The sequence below is a fragment of the Pygocentrus nattereri genome, chromosome 9, assembly GCF_015220715.1.
Source record: "Pygocentrus nattereri isolate fPygNat1 chromosome 9, fPygNat1.pri, whole genome shotgun sequence".
Taxonomy (NCBI): domain Eukaryota; kingdom Metazoa; phylum Chordata; class Actinopteri; order Characiformes; family Serrasalmidae; genus Pygocentrus; species Pygocentrus nattereri.
This window is the reverse complement of record NC_051219.1, coordinates 34,696,352-34,712,491: the sequence shown is the minus strand read 5'-3', so window position 1 is coordinate 34,712,491 and position 16,140 is coordinate 34,696,352. Positions and strand designations below refer to the sequence as shown.

Genomic DNA, 16,140 nt, shown 5'->3' with positions numbered 1-16,140 from the left:
GGTAATGCTAGAAGTGGGAGATGTGTTGCAGGAATCTGTAATTCTGTGTTATATGCATCCCAGGCAACCTTCATGCTCATTTTCATAGTGTGGTGCTGTCTCGGTTTGGTTGGTCTCAACACCAAACACCCCCACACGGTTTTGGCAAGAGTGATATGAATACGCAGAATTCACTCCAGAGAATCTTAACACTTTTTTTGGGCCCTGTCTTGACACATTTTGTGTGATCTTTGATAGGCTTTCACATGGGCTGTATCATCCCTCCTGCCTGGTGTGCTTTTTAGTCCCCTCAGTCTCTCAGCACGCTGCTCAGTCAAGCGTGTCGACCTGGTTGGGCAGAAGTAATGGCAGGTCAATCTCTGCATGCTCGGCGTCCAGCAGGTTTACAGCATCAGTCGCTGTGGCTGGTGGCTGTGGCTGGTCAGAGGCCAGCGAAGGTGGCTCGGTGGGTAGCTGAGGCTCACCTGAGTTGCGCAAGGAGAGGGAGAGCGGGGGTGAAGGGCGCCTAGGGATGTGTGAGGAGGAGCAGCATGGCAACAGCCGCCCGATCGCCCTCTTGAAGTCCCGCATGAAGAGGGGGTAGATGATGGGGTTCATGGTGCTGTTGCAGTAGCCGAGCCAAGTGATGGCATCAAAGAGCGAGGGAGGAATGCACTCGCACACAGCCTAAACAAACGGAAAACAAAAAGGTCTTGCATCATGGAGGAGGTCAATACTTGGAATGGAAAAGGTCATGGGTGTCTAGTTTCCCTGGAGGAAAGAGGAGCAGAGAGGCTTGAGGGAAGATTAAAAGGGTAGGAGAGAAAGAGAGAGAGAGAGCTATTCACACACCATATTGAGTGTGAAGGAGGGAAACAGACAGGCGCGCCCAGAAGCTCTCCGTGTCTGTGCTGTTTTCCGTGGGAGAAGAGCAAGGGACACAGATGGGGGGTGAGATGACTGGATTACTGAAAGCAGGATGGGTATAATTTGAGAGCGGGACGGGTATAATTACAGAATTAAAGAGGGGGACTTTCTGTCAGTCTGTCAAAATGTCAGGGGCTCCTGCACTGATTCAGAAGCAGAGCTGTTGCATACAATTAGAATCTAAGAATTACATGTCTATCAAGTAGTCTTTGGAAAAGGCAGTGGTGGAAATGAATAAGTTGAAGATTGGACGTACTTGAAGTACACATCACGTTTGGACCGAACATCAAGATCTTTAGGGAGTTAGGGACGCTCACCTGCGCCAAGTTGGTGATGAAGAACGGCAACCAGGCACTGAAGAACAGCCCCAGCAGAACTCCCAGTGTCAGGCTAGCCTTCAGTGCCCTCTTCCCCTGCCTGTGAGCCAGACGTCGTTCACTGTTCACTGACAGCTAGAAAGAGGAGCACAGATGTTCGGAAAGACTTTCCTAAGGCTTCCTTTGCTTAACTACAAATGCTCCCTTGCCTGGAAGAGATTATTTTTGACCCCCTCTCATAAGATGGCCCTTAAGGATAGCAACTCTCTGCTGCTCTGGCCCTATGTACCTCCAAGGACTTTTATCTTTCATCTTAGTGTATATAGCTTTTAGCACCTTCCACATTCACACTTGTGTCTGCACATTTCCACTTGTGTTTTCCACCGCCTCTATGTGGAACATCTTTTGACTTTCTACTGCACTCATTTATCTTTTTTCTTTTCTCATATGAAGGACATGGTGAATACACTGGTGTCAACTCCAGCACCTCTGAATTTTTTTTTCATGCACTAGAGAATATAGTAGATGAGAATGGAAAGGCAAGGCTAACTTCACTGTGAGCATATGAGTGCATGCTGCATCCTGTCTCTCTCACTCTCTCATTTTCTTTCTTCATCACACACATGCATGCTTGCATGCAGAAGATTTATTTAATCAGTACTCTCGCTTTTTCATGTTAACCCTTGCTATCCCAAATACATTTGATTTCTTCTCTTTGCTCTACCTCCCTCAACTGTTTACTGTGTTCTCACCGGAGCGTGCTGCAGTACTGGAGGATCCGGGTGGCTGAAGTCATCTCCATCCTGGGCAGCGTGTCCAAGTGAAGGAGGATGGGACGGCTCTCCTGGAGAAGGATGCGGATACGGAGGATGTGTGAGCGCTTCTACTTGACGCGCTTGTCTCCTGGCAGCCAGCAGGATGCGACAGTAGGTGAAGCAGATGGCTGTAGAGGGCAGGAAGAAGGTGAGGAAGGTGGCCACCAAGGCAAAGGGCAGGGTGACACTTAGGCGGCACTGCAGAGATGGGGTGACCGAGTTGGAGAACTGGAAGTATGAAGGCGGATAATAGGAGCTCATCTCTGGCACTGTGGCATTGACCAAGCTGTGCCCAGAGTGGTCCTGTGGTCGTCCCAGGCTGTGCCAGTCCATCTTTATTGGCAGGAAGGAAGTTAGGGCTGCCAAGCCCCAAGCGCCACCCACGAGCAGCAAAGCACGGGGCGGGGTCATACGCTGCTTGTAGCGCAAGGGGGAGATAATAAGGAGGTAGCGATCCAGGCTGATCACACACAAGTTGAGGATGGAGGCACTGCAGCACATCACATCAAAGCAGAGCCAGACGGGACAGAAGCCTGGAGAAAGAACCCAGGTCCCACACAGAACGTTCAGCATGGCAGGTGGCATCACCACCAGGGCCACCATCAAGTCTGAAAAGAACAAGGACACCAGGAAGCAGTTGGAGGTACAACGCAGTGACCGGTGGGCAAAGACCAGGGCAATCAACAGGATGTTCCCGCAAGCTGTCATCAGAATGATGAGGGACAGCATGATTGCTAGAAGCCATGGACCACTGCCACTGATGCTCCACACATCACTGCTATGAACATTGTCACTGAAGGTCCTGTTGTTATGATCCACACCTGATGCTTCTGCCCAGGGCAGAGTGGAGTCGCTCATTGTAGGAGCTGCCAATTAAAATGTCTTTGGCCTTCTGCTCTTAATGAGCCATTATTTTGCAGGCACATGAAGTTGAAGGTCTTCTGGCTAGACCTTGAGCCAAAGGAACTTGAATGTGAATGTGAATGCGCTTCTCAGGTGAGGAAAAGAGATGTCCCATTGTAGTATTCCCCATCCATCTTCCCTCTTGCAAGGTTAGTTCTTTTCATCAGCTCACTTACTTTCACTCCGCTAAGGTAGTCAGATGCTGTCAATCCCATTCAGCTCAGGAAGGAGCTAAGTGGCAAAAATATTTATCCATGTCTGGCTTCTTCCAAGCTTAGCACCAGTATGAGCAATTCTGTTTCTGTCAGCGTGTTTCAAAGCTGCGTGTCATGATGACACTCGTTTGGGGGAGGGCAACTGAGAGGTGGGCTTTAGTATGAGTATGTGTGGAAGAGAGAGAGAGACTGCTCAGTGAGAACAGAAGAATCAAACCTTTGCAGTTGTAGCACCTGGAAAATGATGAAAACAGAACGTTCTGAGATTTGGTTGTCACTTGTAAGATTTCTTTTTTTGTTAAAAGCTTTTTTGTTTTGTTGATTACTGTGCTCCTGTGGTTGTCTCTTTATCTACAAGTGCACTACAGGTATCAGTGTTTGCGTGCTTTTCCTCTCGACTCTTCACTCCTCCTAATCCCTGTGCCTTCCACTCCAGTGTGCCTTCCAGCTTGGCTTGCCACTGCCGAGGACAGAACGTGTCTGAGCACCACACTCTTAATGTGTGCTTATGCACCTTCACAGGCAGTGCTAATTTGGAATTAATGAAGAGGTTCTATCAGTATAGATTTTTTAACATGGATCAGTAATTTTAGAAGCAGTTACTTCTTTCCTTTTTGTCTGTAGAAATGATTAGCTCACTTCAGAAAAATATATTTGTGTAGTCACATCAAATTATATATTATTTTCACCTTTTGCCTAAAAAGACTAACTACTTATTATTCATAGGAAGCACTGATATTTCCAAAAGTATTCACTCACCCATCCAAATCATCAAATTCAGGTGTTCCAATCACTTCCATGGCCACAGGTGTATAAATCCAAGCACCTAGGCCTGCAGACTCCCTCTACAAACATTTCTGAAAGAATGGGTCGCTCTCAGGAGCTCAGTGAATTCCATGGTACCGAGATAGGAGGCCACCTGTGCAACAAGTCCAGTTGTGAAATTTCCTCACTACTAAATATTCCACAGTCAACTGTCAGTGGTATTATAACAAAGTGGAAGTGATTGGGAACGACAGCAACTCAGCCACGAAGTGGTAGGCCACGTAAAATGACAGAGCGGGGTGAGCGGATGCTGCCAACTTTCTGCAGAGTCAATCACTATAGACCTCCAAACTTTATGTGGCCTTTAGATAAGCTCAAGAACAGCGTAAAGAGCTTCATGAAATGAGTTTTAAAGGCCAAGCAGCTGCATCCAAGCCTTACATCACCAAGCACAATGCAAAGCATTGAATGCAGTGGTGTAAAGCGCCGCCACTGGACTCTAGTGCAGTGGAGACGTGTTCTCTGGAGTGACAAATCATGCTTCTGGTAATCCGATGGACGAGTCTGGGTTTGTCGGTTGCCAGGAGAACGGTACTTGTCTGACTGCATTATGCCAAGTGTAAAGTTTGGAGGGGGGGGGGGGGGGGGGGTTGTAGTGTGGTTTCGTTTTTCAGGAGTTGGCCTCGGCCCCTTAGTTACAGTGAAAGGAACTCAGCAGACCTAGAGATTTTGGACAATTTCATGCTCCCAACTTTGTGGAACAGTTTGGGGATGCCCCCTTCCTGTTCCAACATGACTGAGCACCAGTGCACAAAGCAAAGTCCATAAAGACATGGATGAGTGAGTTAGAGCAGAGACTGCGAGCCAGGCCTTCTTGTCCAACATCAGTGTCTGACCTCACAATCGCACTTCTGGAAGAATGATCAAAAAACCCATAAACACACTTCTAAACCTTGGTGAAAGCCTTCCCAGAAAAGTTGAAGCTGTTATCGCTGCAAAAGGTGGGCCGACATCATATTAAACCCTATGGATTAAGAATGGGATGTCACTCAATTTCATATGCATGTGAAGGCAGACAAGTGAATACTTTAGGAAATATAGTGTATAAACACAAAATGTAGAACATGGAATTAAATGCACCTTTATTAGCATTGTGAAGAAATAACAAAAAAGAACGACAGATATTTTAGTATAATAGCCAAGCATAGCTTAAATGATCTGCTCTCCCACAGTTACAATAAGTACATCATCAAATAACGGTTTGAAATATTGATCTAAACATCTGTTCAACAGCAGGAATTCTTGACCTAAAACTTAACGTTATTTGTTACATTATGGCACACCATGTAGTGCAGCATTGAACCCCTCAGCTTCATCAGTTTGACAGAATTTATGTTGTCTTGTGTTTATCTTGTGTTTTTGTCCATCATTGTTCTCTTACTACATTATCCCATAAGCATTATACAAATACATCATACTACTCTTGGGAATTCCTACAGCACTCAACAATTCTACATGCCGGTGATGGTGATAATGAATAAACATGCACTGTATTGGCAAAAGTATTCGCTCGTCTGCCTTCACATGCATATGAATTTGAGTGACATCCCATTCTTAATCTAGGGTTTAATATGATGTCGGCCCACCCTTTGCAGCTATAACAGCTTCAACTCTTCTGGAAAAGCTTTCCACAAGGTTTAGGACTGTGTTTACAGGAATTTTTGACCATTCTTCCAGAAGCGCATTTGTGAGGTCAGACCCTGATGTTGGACGAGAAGGCCTGGCTCGTAGTCTCCACTCTAATTCATCCCAAAGGTGTTCTGTCAGGTTCAGGTCAGGACTCTGTGCAGGCCTGTCAAGTTCTTCCACACCAAACTTGCTCATCTGTGTCTTTATGGACCTTGCTTTGTATACTGGTGCGCAGTCATGTTGGAACAGGAAGGGTCCGTCCTCAAACTGTTGCCACAAAGTTGGAAGCATTAAATTGTCCAAAATCTCTTGGCCTGGTGAAGCATTAAGAGTTCCTGTCACTGCAACTAAGGGGCCGAGCTGAACTCCTGAGAAAGACCCCCACACCATAATCCCCCCTCCACCAAACTTTTACGCTTGGCACAATGCAGTCAGACAAGTACTGTTCTCCTGGCAACCGCCAAACCCAGACTCGTCCATTGGATTTCCAGACGGAGAAGCATGATTCGTCACTCCGGGGAACACATCTCCACTGCTGTAGAGTCCAGTGGCGGCGCTTTACACCACTGCATTTGACGCTTTGCATTGCACTTGGTGATGTAAGGCTTAGATGCAGATGCTCAGCCACAGAAACCAATTCCATGAAGCTCTCTATGCTGTTCTTGAGCTAATCTGAAGTGACTGGAACACCTGAATTCAACTATTTGGATGGGTGAGTGAATACTTTTGGCAATGTAGTATATCTGTTAGCATTATAACACTTTCTAAAACTGGACAGTAAATTTTTTACATTGCTACAGAAACAGTTCAGTTGAAGAATAAGTAAACTTGTGAACACAATTTAAAAAAGCCTACCCTGCAAAATCCACTTCAAAGCAACGGTAGCCTGTCAAAATATACTTCCACCTTCAAGATACTTAGAAGAGAATTTAGCCAGTCTTTTAAACTGGGACACCTCACTTTAAAGATGACGGCAGCACTGCTGTAAGAGGCAAGCAGGCCTGTTTACAACAGACTTAGCGAGGGTTAAATTTTTCCATTTTAGCCAAAGTGCCTCTGCAGATATGGATGTGAATCCAATGCCACTGTCGATCCCTTTTTAAAATGTATTTATTTATTTGTTATTCGCTGGGTTTTGACATATGTTTCAGAAAAAGCTAATTAGAAGGCCAGAAAACATTAAGCAGTATTATGATATAGCCACAGCATGATATAGCTGCTGGAATGCTAAAACATGACCACAACAAAAATCTGAAAGACTTATATCTAGGAATTATGAATGAGAATGAACTTAGTAAAGGTTAAAAAAATATAGAACTAAAAAAACTCTTCATGCATTTGAAGGCAAACCTTTAAGTACATCATGACTTGTTGGCCATAGTGTTTTCTACAGCGAAACTCAAAATCTCAGTCTATAAACAATTTGGTTTGGTTGAATCACAAAGCTGTCCTGTTTTTACTTTTGGTTAAAAGCGCAATTACTGGTAAAAACATCAGCCTGTTATAATGAAGAGGTGCTTCATATGCTTGCACTTCACTGTAGAGACCAGATGCATCTCATGAATTGTCACACTGCCAAAAATTGCTCAATTCATGCAGCAGGTTCAGTCTCATTTGAACAGTTTGTGACAATGACCAAATGCATTGACTTAACACTGCTCTGTTGTGCTGTTTACTGACAGGAGCGTTAATGATTAAATCCACTTTTGTGATTACATTTTTGTTTTCATGAAACCTGCAAGAAATAAGCTTAAAAGAATACTAAAAGAAGAGAACGCCAAGATCATTTGTTGATGTCATAAAATAGCATTTAATTACTGCATTTGTTCCATAGCATATCATTCTTAAATCTACATTTGCCAACATAACCTGTTTTTTTTGTGTTCGTTTTGTTTTTTTAAACAATGTGATTAAATAAAGACAGAACGTCTGGTTCAGGCACACAGAAGTGATGAAGGGTGAGGACAAGCCCACAGAGTGACATTAGGCTGTCGGCTCTCGTGGGCAACAAAAGACGAAGACAAACTCCTTCATGGGACGGTGCTACTGCTCCTAAAAGAGATTCAAAATCATCAGTTTGTTGTTTCAACAAATTATAGAGATCTACATCTCTAAAATACAGAGTAAAAAATAAAAGGAAACAATCAATGAACCTCATCACATTTCTGATATGGTGCTAACAAACTGATGGAAGTACTGCAATATTTGGTGACTGTTTCAATTACATAACCTGCCTTGAGGTTACTGACCTTAGTGGTGTTACTGTGTAGAAGATACGGTGAACTTAAGTCGTTCTGGCAGTTTGAGTAAGCCATGCCCAGCCCTACTCCTGTGCCAAACGCAATTGGCAATGTCCTGCCTGTATGTACAGTACAAATACAGTAAGTGTTCATTATAAAAAAAGAACTAATTCAGTCTAATTCACAACAGCAACACAACGGAGAATACTCACGTTTAAAGAATATAACCGAGAAGACAATACCTAAACCAAGACCAGCACCTGCAAGAAAAAGACAACTGGTTTTAGACATGCATCATAAGAAACAGACAAGACCAGTCACAGACACAGTGGCGCTGTAAGCTACCTCCGCTATGAGTTAGTGACTCACTTCCCACAGAGAGGAGTTATGTCTGGATTAGATGTGCAGTGTACCAAAGAGCTTCTGTATCTGCCCAGCTCAGACCACCTTTGATATTAACCCATTAATGTCCAATAACTCAAATTAGTATAAGGAAAAATGCCCCAGGATGTGTTCTGAACGTGAACTGACAGTGATGAAATTTTGTAGTCCTTTTATACCTTGAAGGACATCTGATTTGCTCACTTCAGCAAACATTAGATTTTTTTTTGTTGGGGGGGCTAATCAATTAATAACAGGTGATATAAACTTACTTTTTAAGTAAGTTTGATATCACAGAAAATTTTAAACATTAAAAGGGGAATTCCACCAATTTTCAATTCAATTTCTGAATGATACAGTGCTTGAGATGTAAATTTATTCAGAGTGGTTTGGCGTGAAATATTTTATTGCAGTGAAACCTACAGACTCAGTGGTGGTGATATTAACCGGGGACACAATGTACACAACACAAATATAGCCTTTTTAGTTACTATCTAGAACAGCCAATGAACCTGATGGTGGTGAAGTAATCACAGACCTTAAAATAGTAATGGTTCTTTGTGAACTAGTTTGCCTCACAGCGCCCTGCCTCTCACAGTCTCCCTCCATCATGAATGGATTCAAACAAATCAAGCCAAAAGGCTTTAGTGTCATTCCATCTATGTACATTTACACAGTGTAGTGAAATTACGTTCCTCTAAGGAACAAGATGCAACAAAATAGACAGTACAAAACGGATTAAAATACATTTTTAAACCAACCCTTTACCACAAAATCAGATAGCGTATTCATAACCACTTCATGCAACAACTTTGCGAGGCAGCCGTTTTTTATAGGACGCCTGGTACCTATCACCACAATTCTGACTCCAAGTTTCTCTAGAACCACTCTGAATAGCTTTATTTACGTCTCAAGCATTAAACTGTGTAGATTTCTTTGAAAAATCGGTTCCCCTTTAGTGGGTTACAGTTTCTGGCTCGGATTTTGTTTAGTATTGCTAGCTTATGTATGAGTCAGGCCATTGAGTGATTCATGAGTCAATCATTACAGCTCCGGGTCGGTGTTGGGAAGCAGTCCTGTGTCAGAGGACTGATCTCAGATCAGATTCCTGCATATTTCTGACATTATTTTGTGACACTGGCCGATTCTAGATCAGCACTGCTACTCCTGAAGTGCGCTGTAAAAACAGGCCCTGGATCCGGATTTCTGTAAAGCTTCTTTGAGAGAAAGTGTGTTTGAAAAGCGCCTCAGGCTTAAAAACGGAATCGAGTTCGGTCATTTCGGTTTTAACGCTGGCTGCCTTAAGCTGAACGCAACGTTAGCTTTAGCATGGCTCGTTAATCTAACCTTGTAGCTAAGCTAGCTGATGTAACGTTAAGGCTGTTTTAAAGGAATAACATTAGCTCCTATTCTTCCGTCTCTCCAAGTTTACTCTCGGACCTCTTACCGACTTTGATAGCGCAGTCCGCCAGGCAGCGGTCCCATTTCTGACCCAGTTCTTTCTCAGACATGTTGAAACGGAGGATCTTAGCAGGCTGAAGCGGCTTGACTTTGTATCAGGCGGCTAAGCTGTCATTTTTCCCGAATGTGTGAGGGAGGTCACCCACACAGCAGGAGCATTAGCGCCACCTGCTGGACAGGCGTGCAAGTCATGAGAGATGAAGGTGGGTCTACGTGGGACACATTGCTCAAAAAGTGAGCTTTAGATTAGACTTTAAATGCTTCAAATATAAGTAAAAGTACCTTGAGTAGTACAGAAGTATCAAGTAAAAAATAGCGAGTAACAATTTTTATTTTTATTCACTTATTTTGCATGAAATTGTAAATATCAAAAATCACAGGCGTGGAACAGTAAAAATGTAAGACTGACCCCAAAAAGGAATTTGCAAATATAATAATGAATGTCAGAGTTACAATTCAAAGATCTGAAATCAGTGTTTTCAATATTAAAATTTGGTTGTATAAAATGAATTCAGTGTGTCAGTCCTGTGCAACTTCACAGCTTTCAAATAATGAATAGTCTTACAAATTAAGTAGCAGCAGACCCAGAATCCAGAAAAAAGGGAAAAACAGTGCTGTAGATTATTCCAAAATAACCGAGAATGCTGTATAACATCAAGAGTGTATAATAAATGATCACCTAGAAAGCCTCGTATTTGAATATTATCTGGACATGGCCTGACAAAAACCTGCACACATATGATTACAGTATATCATTTACTTTAACTTAGTATATAATAATTCAAAACATCTAGGACTTGTTTTGTGTCTAGGTTATGAGATTTAAAACCAAATTGTATCATTTACTATTATACATAAAATAATAAAACTTATTTTAACAAGTGATTCCAAACTCATCACCTCGGTGCAAGTGTAATATTTTATAAACATGGAGAGACAGCGAGTCTCCATAGGTTTGTTTTCTCCCTGAGATGCTTCGAACAACAACAAAAGTCAGCCCGGTCATTGTAATGTTTTATTAAGTCAACATTTAAGTACTTTTAATATTTCAATATTCTCTTACATTTGACATATCTAGTTGATAAAAAAATAATGACTGTAACAATTTCCTGAGGTGACAACGCAACCATATAATATTAGAAGCACCTGCATGACACTACAGGTATGACATAATAAGCACAGTCATGAACTAAATAACACCACCAGTTGATACTCTCAGTCTTAAACGGCTCAGGATCAGCCCTGATCAGGAAAACCAGCACCATGTACCTCACCTCGAGCTCAGGGTTTACTCTTCTGCTGTACTCACAAACTGAAACAAGCTGTTGTGGCCAGTTCTGAGACACAGACCAGAACGGAATTTCTTTCGAAAAGACCAAAACATATAAGAAGTCCATTTTATTCATTAAAAGCTAGCACAGCCAGTCAAATTCAAGGCTACATTTTAAAGTTTTATTTATTTTAAAAATCATATTAAATCATCATATTAAACACATCATGGAATTAATATCTTGCAAAAAAATATTCAACCCAAAAATGATTCAGGATTTGCTGTATTAAAATCACACATGCAAAATTTTAATTAACAGATATTTGCAAAACACATGCAGGCTAAATAAAATCTCACTGTAGTTAGTTTCACATCAGTTTATAGTTTTATAAACCGAAAGATACTTTTTTTTTCATTTTTGACCATTTAAAAATGTGGAGAAAATCCAGTCAGTTTACGAAAAAACAAAAACAAACTCATAATATGATGACACATTGCTCAAAAAGTGAGCTTTAGATTAGACTTTAAATACTGGCTCATTTACTGACACCATATTACAGACAGCAGTATTAGGCATACTTCAAGTATTACATTACTAGCAGCCACTCCACTCTGTAAGTCCTTATAGTCATTAATAATGTATGGAATAATTTCCCTTGAATGTTTCTTGCTCATTTCAACAGAGCAGCCTCCTTGGGCATGTTATGGGTGTTTCTGGTTAGTCTGAATAACTGGTATTTTTCAGATTATAGTCATTTTAAAGAAATCACTAACAGGAAACTAACCACCATTATTTTACTCAGCGTGGCTGTTTTTGCATGAAAAAATATGATAATACAGCAAAATCTGAGGATTTTCCAGAGTGAATATTTTATAAATAAAACAAAAAAGAGCTGCAGAAACAGAAGTATATTTAGGTTTGCAGAGTGCTGTCTACTGATGAGGGGCTGCTGTGTGTATTTCCTGAGAAAAACAGAAGGAAACTGCTTCTGTTAATCCATCACAGAAAGTGCAGCAGTGGGCAGCAGGAGGTCAGGATACACTGGGATGGTTCAGCAATATGAATAAACCATGATACAGATGTGAGCTAACAGGTGTCCTGAGAGTGAGATGGTACAATAGAAACTGCACTGAAACTGCAGCCACAAGACAACTCTTTGTGTCTTTGGATGTCATCAATTCTTGTCAGCAACTTTGGACTTAGGCTCTGTGTTCGGTTGGCTGACCTCTTCTCTGTGTGGTTTCAGGGTGTTCTTACTGATGGCCAAGAGATCACGCAGCTCCCTGTTTTCAATCTGAATTAAAAAGAAAAATTAAGTAAATTTCATGGTGACAACAAAAACTTTACAGCAACTGGCTTTAATATATAAATCAATTAATATATAAAAACTTTAATGTATAAAAATACAGTGAGCAAGTGTGTGTGTGTGTGTGTGTGTGTGTGTGTGTGTGTACATATATAGCTGTCCAACGAAAAACAAGCATCTCCGAAATCGTAACTTTTCAGGAGAGTGCAAAAACAATCTAATGTAAGTCAGTGTAAAGACATTTTATTCCAAGTGATTTTAGAGCATTTCTATTGGTCCACTCATCATGAAATTTTCAGACAATGTAAAGGAGTAAAGGACAGCTTAAAGTGATGTAAAAACAACAAAATAAATAAATAAATAATAAATAAATAAACAAAAATGGAGATACATGGTTTTCTTTGGAAAACAAAAATGAATATGGTGATGGGAACCAGACATCTGTAACATTTAATGCTTCTGAAAATAATTACAGCAACGCTGCCTGATGCATATTTTAAAACATATTTTAAAAAGCTGTTAATGGCAGACATACATTCAGGCTGTAGTAAGGCAAAACAGTGTAAATCCCTTTTAACAAAACCATGGACTAATACATTACCTCCAGTTGAGCCAGTCTCTCTTTCACAGAGCAGTAGTGCTGGTCATCCACTTGTACTGCTCTCCGCATCACCTGACCCATCTCACATATCCGCTCCAGCTGGCTCTGAACCTCCTATGCCAATGACAATGCTTTGTGAGCATGTGCTAGCAAAATAAACCACAAAGATATAAAATCAAGTCCTATAAAACACCCAATACGGCACAGAAGAGATGGTACACACTTTGGCATGGTCCTCGTGAAGGCTGAGCACAGGCTTGGTGTCCAGCTCCTTCTTTCCCATCATTAGCTGAAGCATTTGCTTGCGGTATCGACCCATGATCAACTCCAGAGCATACTGGTGCTCTTCCAAGGAAAGCCAAAGCTCTGTGGAACAAAGGGAAAACGGCAGAAAGCAATCATTGGAAATGTTATGCATCCAAGAGACTATTAAGACATTAAATCCATTTTCACCAGGCATGCATATTATAATAAATTAGTAAATTCAGCAGCATGCCTCTGTTCTCCTGCTGAAGTTCCTTAATTTGGGTGTTCTCCTGAGACAGCAGAACATGGGGCTTATATTTGGAGAGCTCCTGGTATCCTGCACTCTCCTCCATGTACTGGATGAATGAAAGAAACAGTGAAAAAACATTGTAAGGTACATTTCTAATCAACATTTTTACTGATCACTCCTCATGATGGCTTTTCAAGAGACAAAAGCATATCACATTTATTTACAATCTATCTTTTGACACACACATTTCACTTTTAAAGCACTCATATTCCTCCCTTTCAGAAATAAATGTTTTATATAGTATCTGAAGTAGGGTTTTAACAATACATTCACGTCACAAATCAATCAGCTGTACAACACTGGGTTGATTATTTTATATTCCCATGATATTTTTAACATCATCTGAATGAAGAGAAAAAAATATTGTATTCATGTAGTTGCATAATCTATGAACAATGAATGCTGGGAGACAGGAAAAGTGCTGGAGTGAGATGTTGATTAGTGCTGGTACATGGTCGTGTACTTGTACGAGTTTCTGAACATGCCTTTCAGACTCCGGGCCATGCAGCTAATATAGACAGTAAAGTGCAAAAATAGCCTCACAGTTGAACACAATGAAAACCAGTGCATTCACGTTTAGGTTATAAGACATGTTTTGAGCTTGGACTGCTTGAGGGACAAGCTCCATATATGGAAACATTACCTGTCACATAAACCAACACATTGACATACACCCACATATCACCTTACAGTTTAGCCCCGCCCCTTCATGTTGAAGTTGCAAGGAGTGTTTCTGCCTGAACCGCATTCAAAACACAATAGCCAATCAGAAGAGAGGTCATTTACACAGCTCTCTTAAAGCCCAGGTACAAAACAGCCTGTTTACTATAGATAAAGAATGGAATTTGGTCATATTAAACCATTCAAATGTCATAAGCAGTTGAAAATAAAAATACAAGTAATGGACCATTTCACGTTAAATAAGAGTCCTTGTGGCTGAGAGTAAATAAAGGATTCTGTGATTAGCATATGGCAGTGTGTCACCACAGTGACACTGTCGAAGTGGATGAATGAAAGTGGCATCGTTAGATAAAAACACAGCATGTACAATCTGCTTGGTGGAGCCCCTGCTGGCCTACCTTATCAGGCAGAGCGTTTCCCACCTCCTTCATGCTGTGGACCCTCTGGCTCAGGGTGCTCGACTGCTCGATCAGACTCTCCGCCGCCGTGTCGTGCTCTTTCAGCCTCTCCAGCAAAGTCCGAGCGTCCGACAGCACCTTCTCCAGCGTGCACGACATGGCTGTAGCTTGACCGCAGAAACACAGGCGAGGTGTGCGGCCGTATCCACTGCCGCGCTGGGCTCGCTCGGTCTGCTGTCGCTGCCAAAACTGTAAACACTGAAATAAGCTTGCTAGCTAAACTGATGCACTCAATGTCCAATCAAAAGCTTGGAGATATGGCTTCATTGGTTACATGTTTCCAGCCTTCTGTCCTAATTTCACTCAGACGAGCGATTATTGACATAAAATCGAAAATAAACAGGAGATCGAGAAACTCACAACTACAGAAAAGCGAAACCAGAACTGCGCATGCGCTCCACGCATTTCCGCCGGTGAGCGGCGGTCTGGCTGATCTGGGAGCAGCTCCAAACATCTACACTTTCCCACTTTCATTATCATTTTTAATAATATCTATTTTTTTATATACATTTTTCTTATAGTCTGTCCTTTTATACTGTTAATTTTCCTAAATTTTCCTGTTAATTATCTAAACATTTAAAAATGTTTTAATTGTTTGGGACGTTATGGTGAATTTGAATTATGAATGGTGAATATCTAAAGGTATAAAGTCAGCGCACAAAAGTGAAATGCAAGTGCATTTCATGCTGAACACTAATATATATAGAATTAGTTGCACGTACAGAAGGCTGATAATGAAAAGAGAGAATAATATTTTTTTAAACAGGGCCGAAGGCAGCCTTTTCTTTGAATTTTCTGTTCCACCTTAAATGCTGGGAGGCCAGAGTGCAACTTCAGAATGATAAACTTTCTTTCTCAAACGAGTGAAGTCAGAGCCAGTTGAAGGGGAACCTGCTCACTTCCTTTCTCCATCCCTTCGAAAGCATGACTGTTAAACGGGGGGGGGGTGAATGGAGCTAAACGGCGAAAACGACAAGTTAATGTAGTTTCTGACCATTTATCCAGAACATTCACGTTATTTTAGAACGTAGAAGCAAGTATTTGACTAAAAAGCAAAGAAAACTCACCTGTATCTTTCATTTTTCTTCCACAGAAGGTCAGCATTACTGCTACCGAGTGCTCAGTGTTGAGTTGATCGGCTCATGAGTGAAGATTTTTGCCTCTGTAATGAACCAAACTCCAATAACAGGAGTTCAGATATGCTTAAAATATAGCAGCTTAAATTATATATAATATAGCAGTTTAAATGTTTTATGCTGTTCTGTGTTTTGGTAAATCAACACGTTCTTCTACATTCAAAATGTTTGAACATTTATAAACTGATTTTGCTCAAATGCTGCATATTGACTCTTATTAACCCATTTATTTTGGACTTGCTTTGGAGCGCCCTCTAGTGTTTGACAAACACTAAACACTAAAGACCTCACGACACATCCTCAGGTTCAACACGGGCTTTTTAGTCTGCCAAGGGAACCTCGTATCACATGCGAAAGTATACTTAGTTATATAGTGGCTTGCTTTATTGATGTCATTACTTTTTCATTTAAAAAACAAATAACGTTAACTCTAATTATT

The 16,140-nt window shown here is 41.3% G+C and overlaps 3 protein-coding genes across 3 annotated transcripts; all 3 read right to left on the bottom strand.

The window, feature by feature from the left end:
- Window positions 1–85: 85 nt before the first annotated feature.
- On the bottom strand, window positions 86–2,896 carry htr6 (5-hydroxytryptamine (serotonin) receptor 6). Its single transcript, XM_017708827.2, has 3 exons — window positions 1,976–2,896; window positions 1,224–1,358; window positions 86–666 (listed from the first exon to the last, which is right to left on the bottom strand). The coding sequence occupies exons 1-3, from the start codon at window positions 2,894–2,896 to the stop codon at window positions 310–312; spliced, it is 1,413 nt and encodes a 470-aa protein (XP_017564316.1). The 3' UTR covers window positions 86–309.
- A 4,497-nt stretch (window positions 2,897–7,393) lies between these two features.
- On the bottom strand, window positions 7,394–9,838 carry micos10 (mitochondrial contact site and cristae organizing system subunit 10). The gene is made up of 4 exons (XM_017706449.2): window positions 9,679–9,838; window positions 8,063–8,110; window positions 7,860–7,969; window positions 7,394–7,662 (listed from the first exon to the last, which is right to left on the bottom strand). Exons 1-4 carry the CDS (start codon window positions 9,740–9,742, stop codon window positions 7,654–7,656), a joined length of 231 nt encoding a protein of 76 aa, XP_017561938.2. The 5' UTR covers window positions 9,743–9,838; the 3' UTR covers window positions 7,394–7,653.
- An 855-nt stretch (window positions 9,839–10,693) lies between these two features.
- sike1 (suppressor of IKBKE 1) lies at window positions 10,694–14,943 on the bottom strand. The gene is made up of 5 exons (XM_017706439.2): window positions 14,506–14,943; window positions 13,367–13,472; window positions 13,094–13,236; window positions 12,871–12,984; window positions 10,694–12,257 (listed from the first exon to the last, which is right to left on the bottom strand). The coding sequence occupies exons 1-5, from the start codon at window positions 14,662–14,664 to the stop codon at window positions 12,138–12,140; spliced, it is 642 nt and encodes a 213-aa protein (XP_017561928.1). The 5' UTR covers window positions 14,665–14,943; the 3' UTR covers window positions 10,694–12,137.
- Between the last annotated feature and the right edge of the window lie 1,197 nt (window positions 14,944–16,140).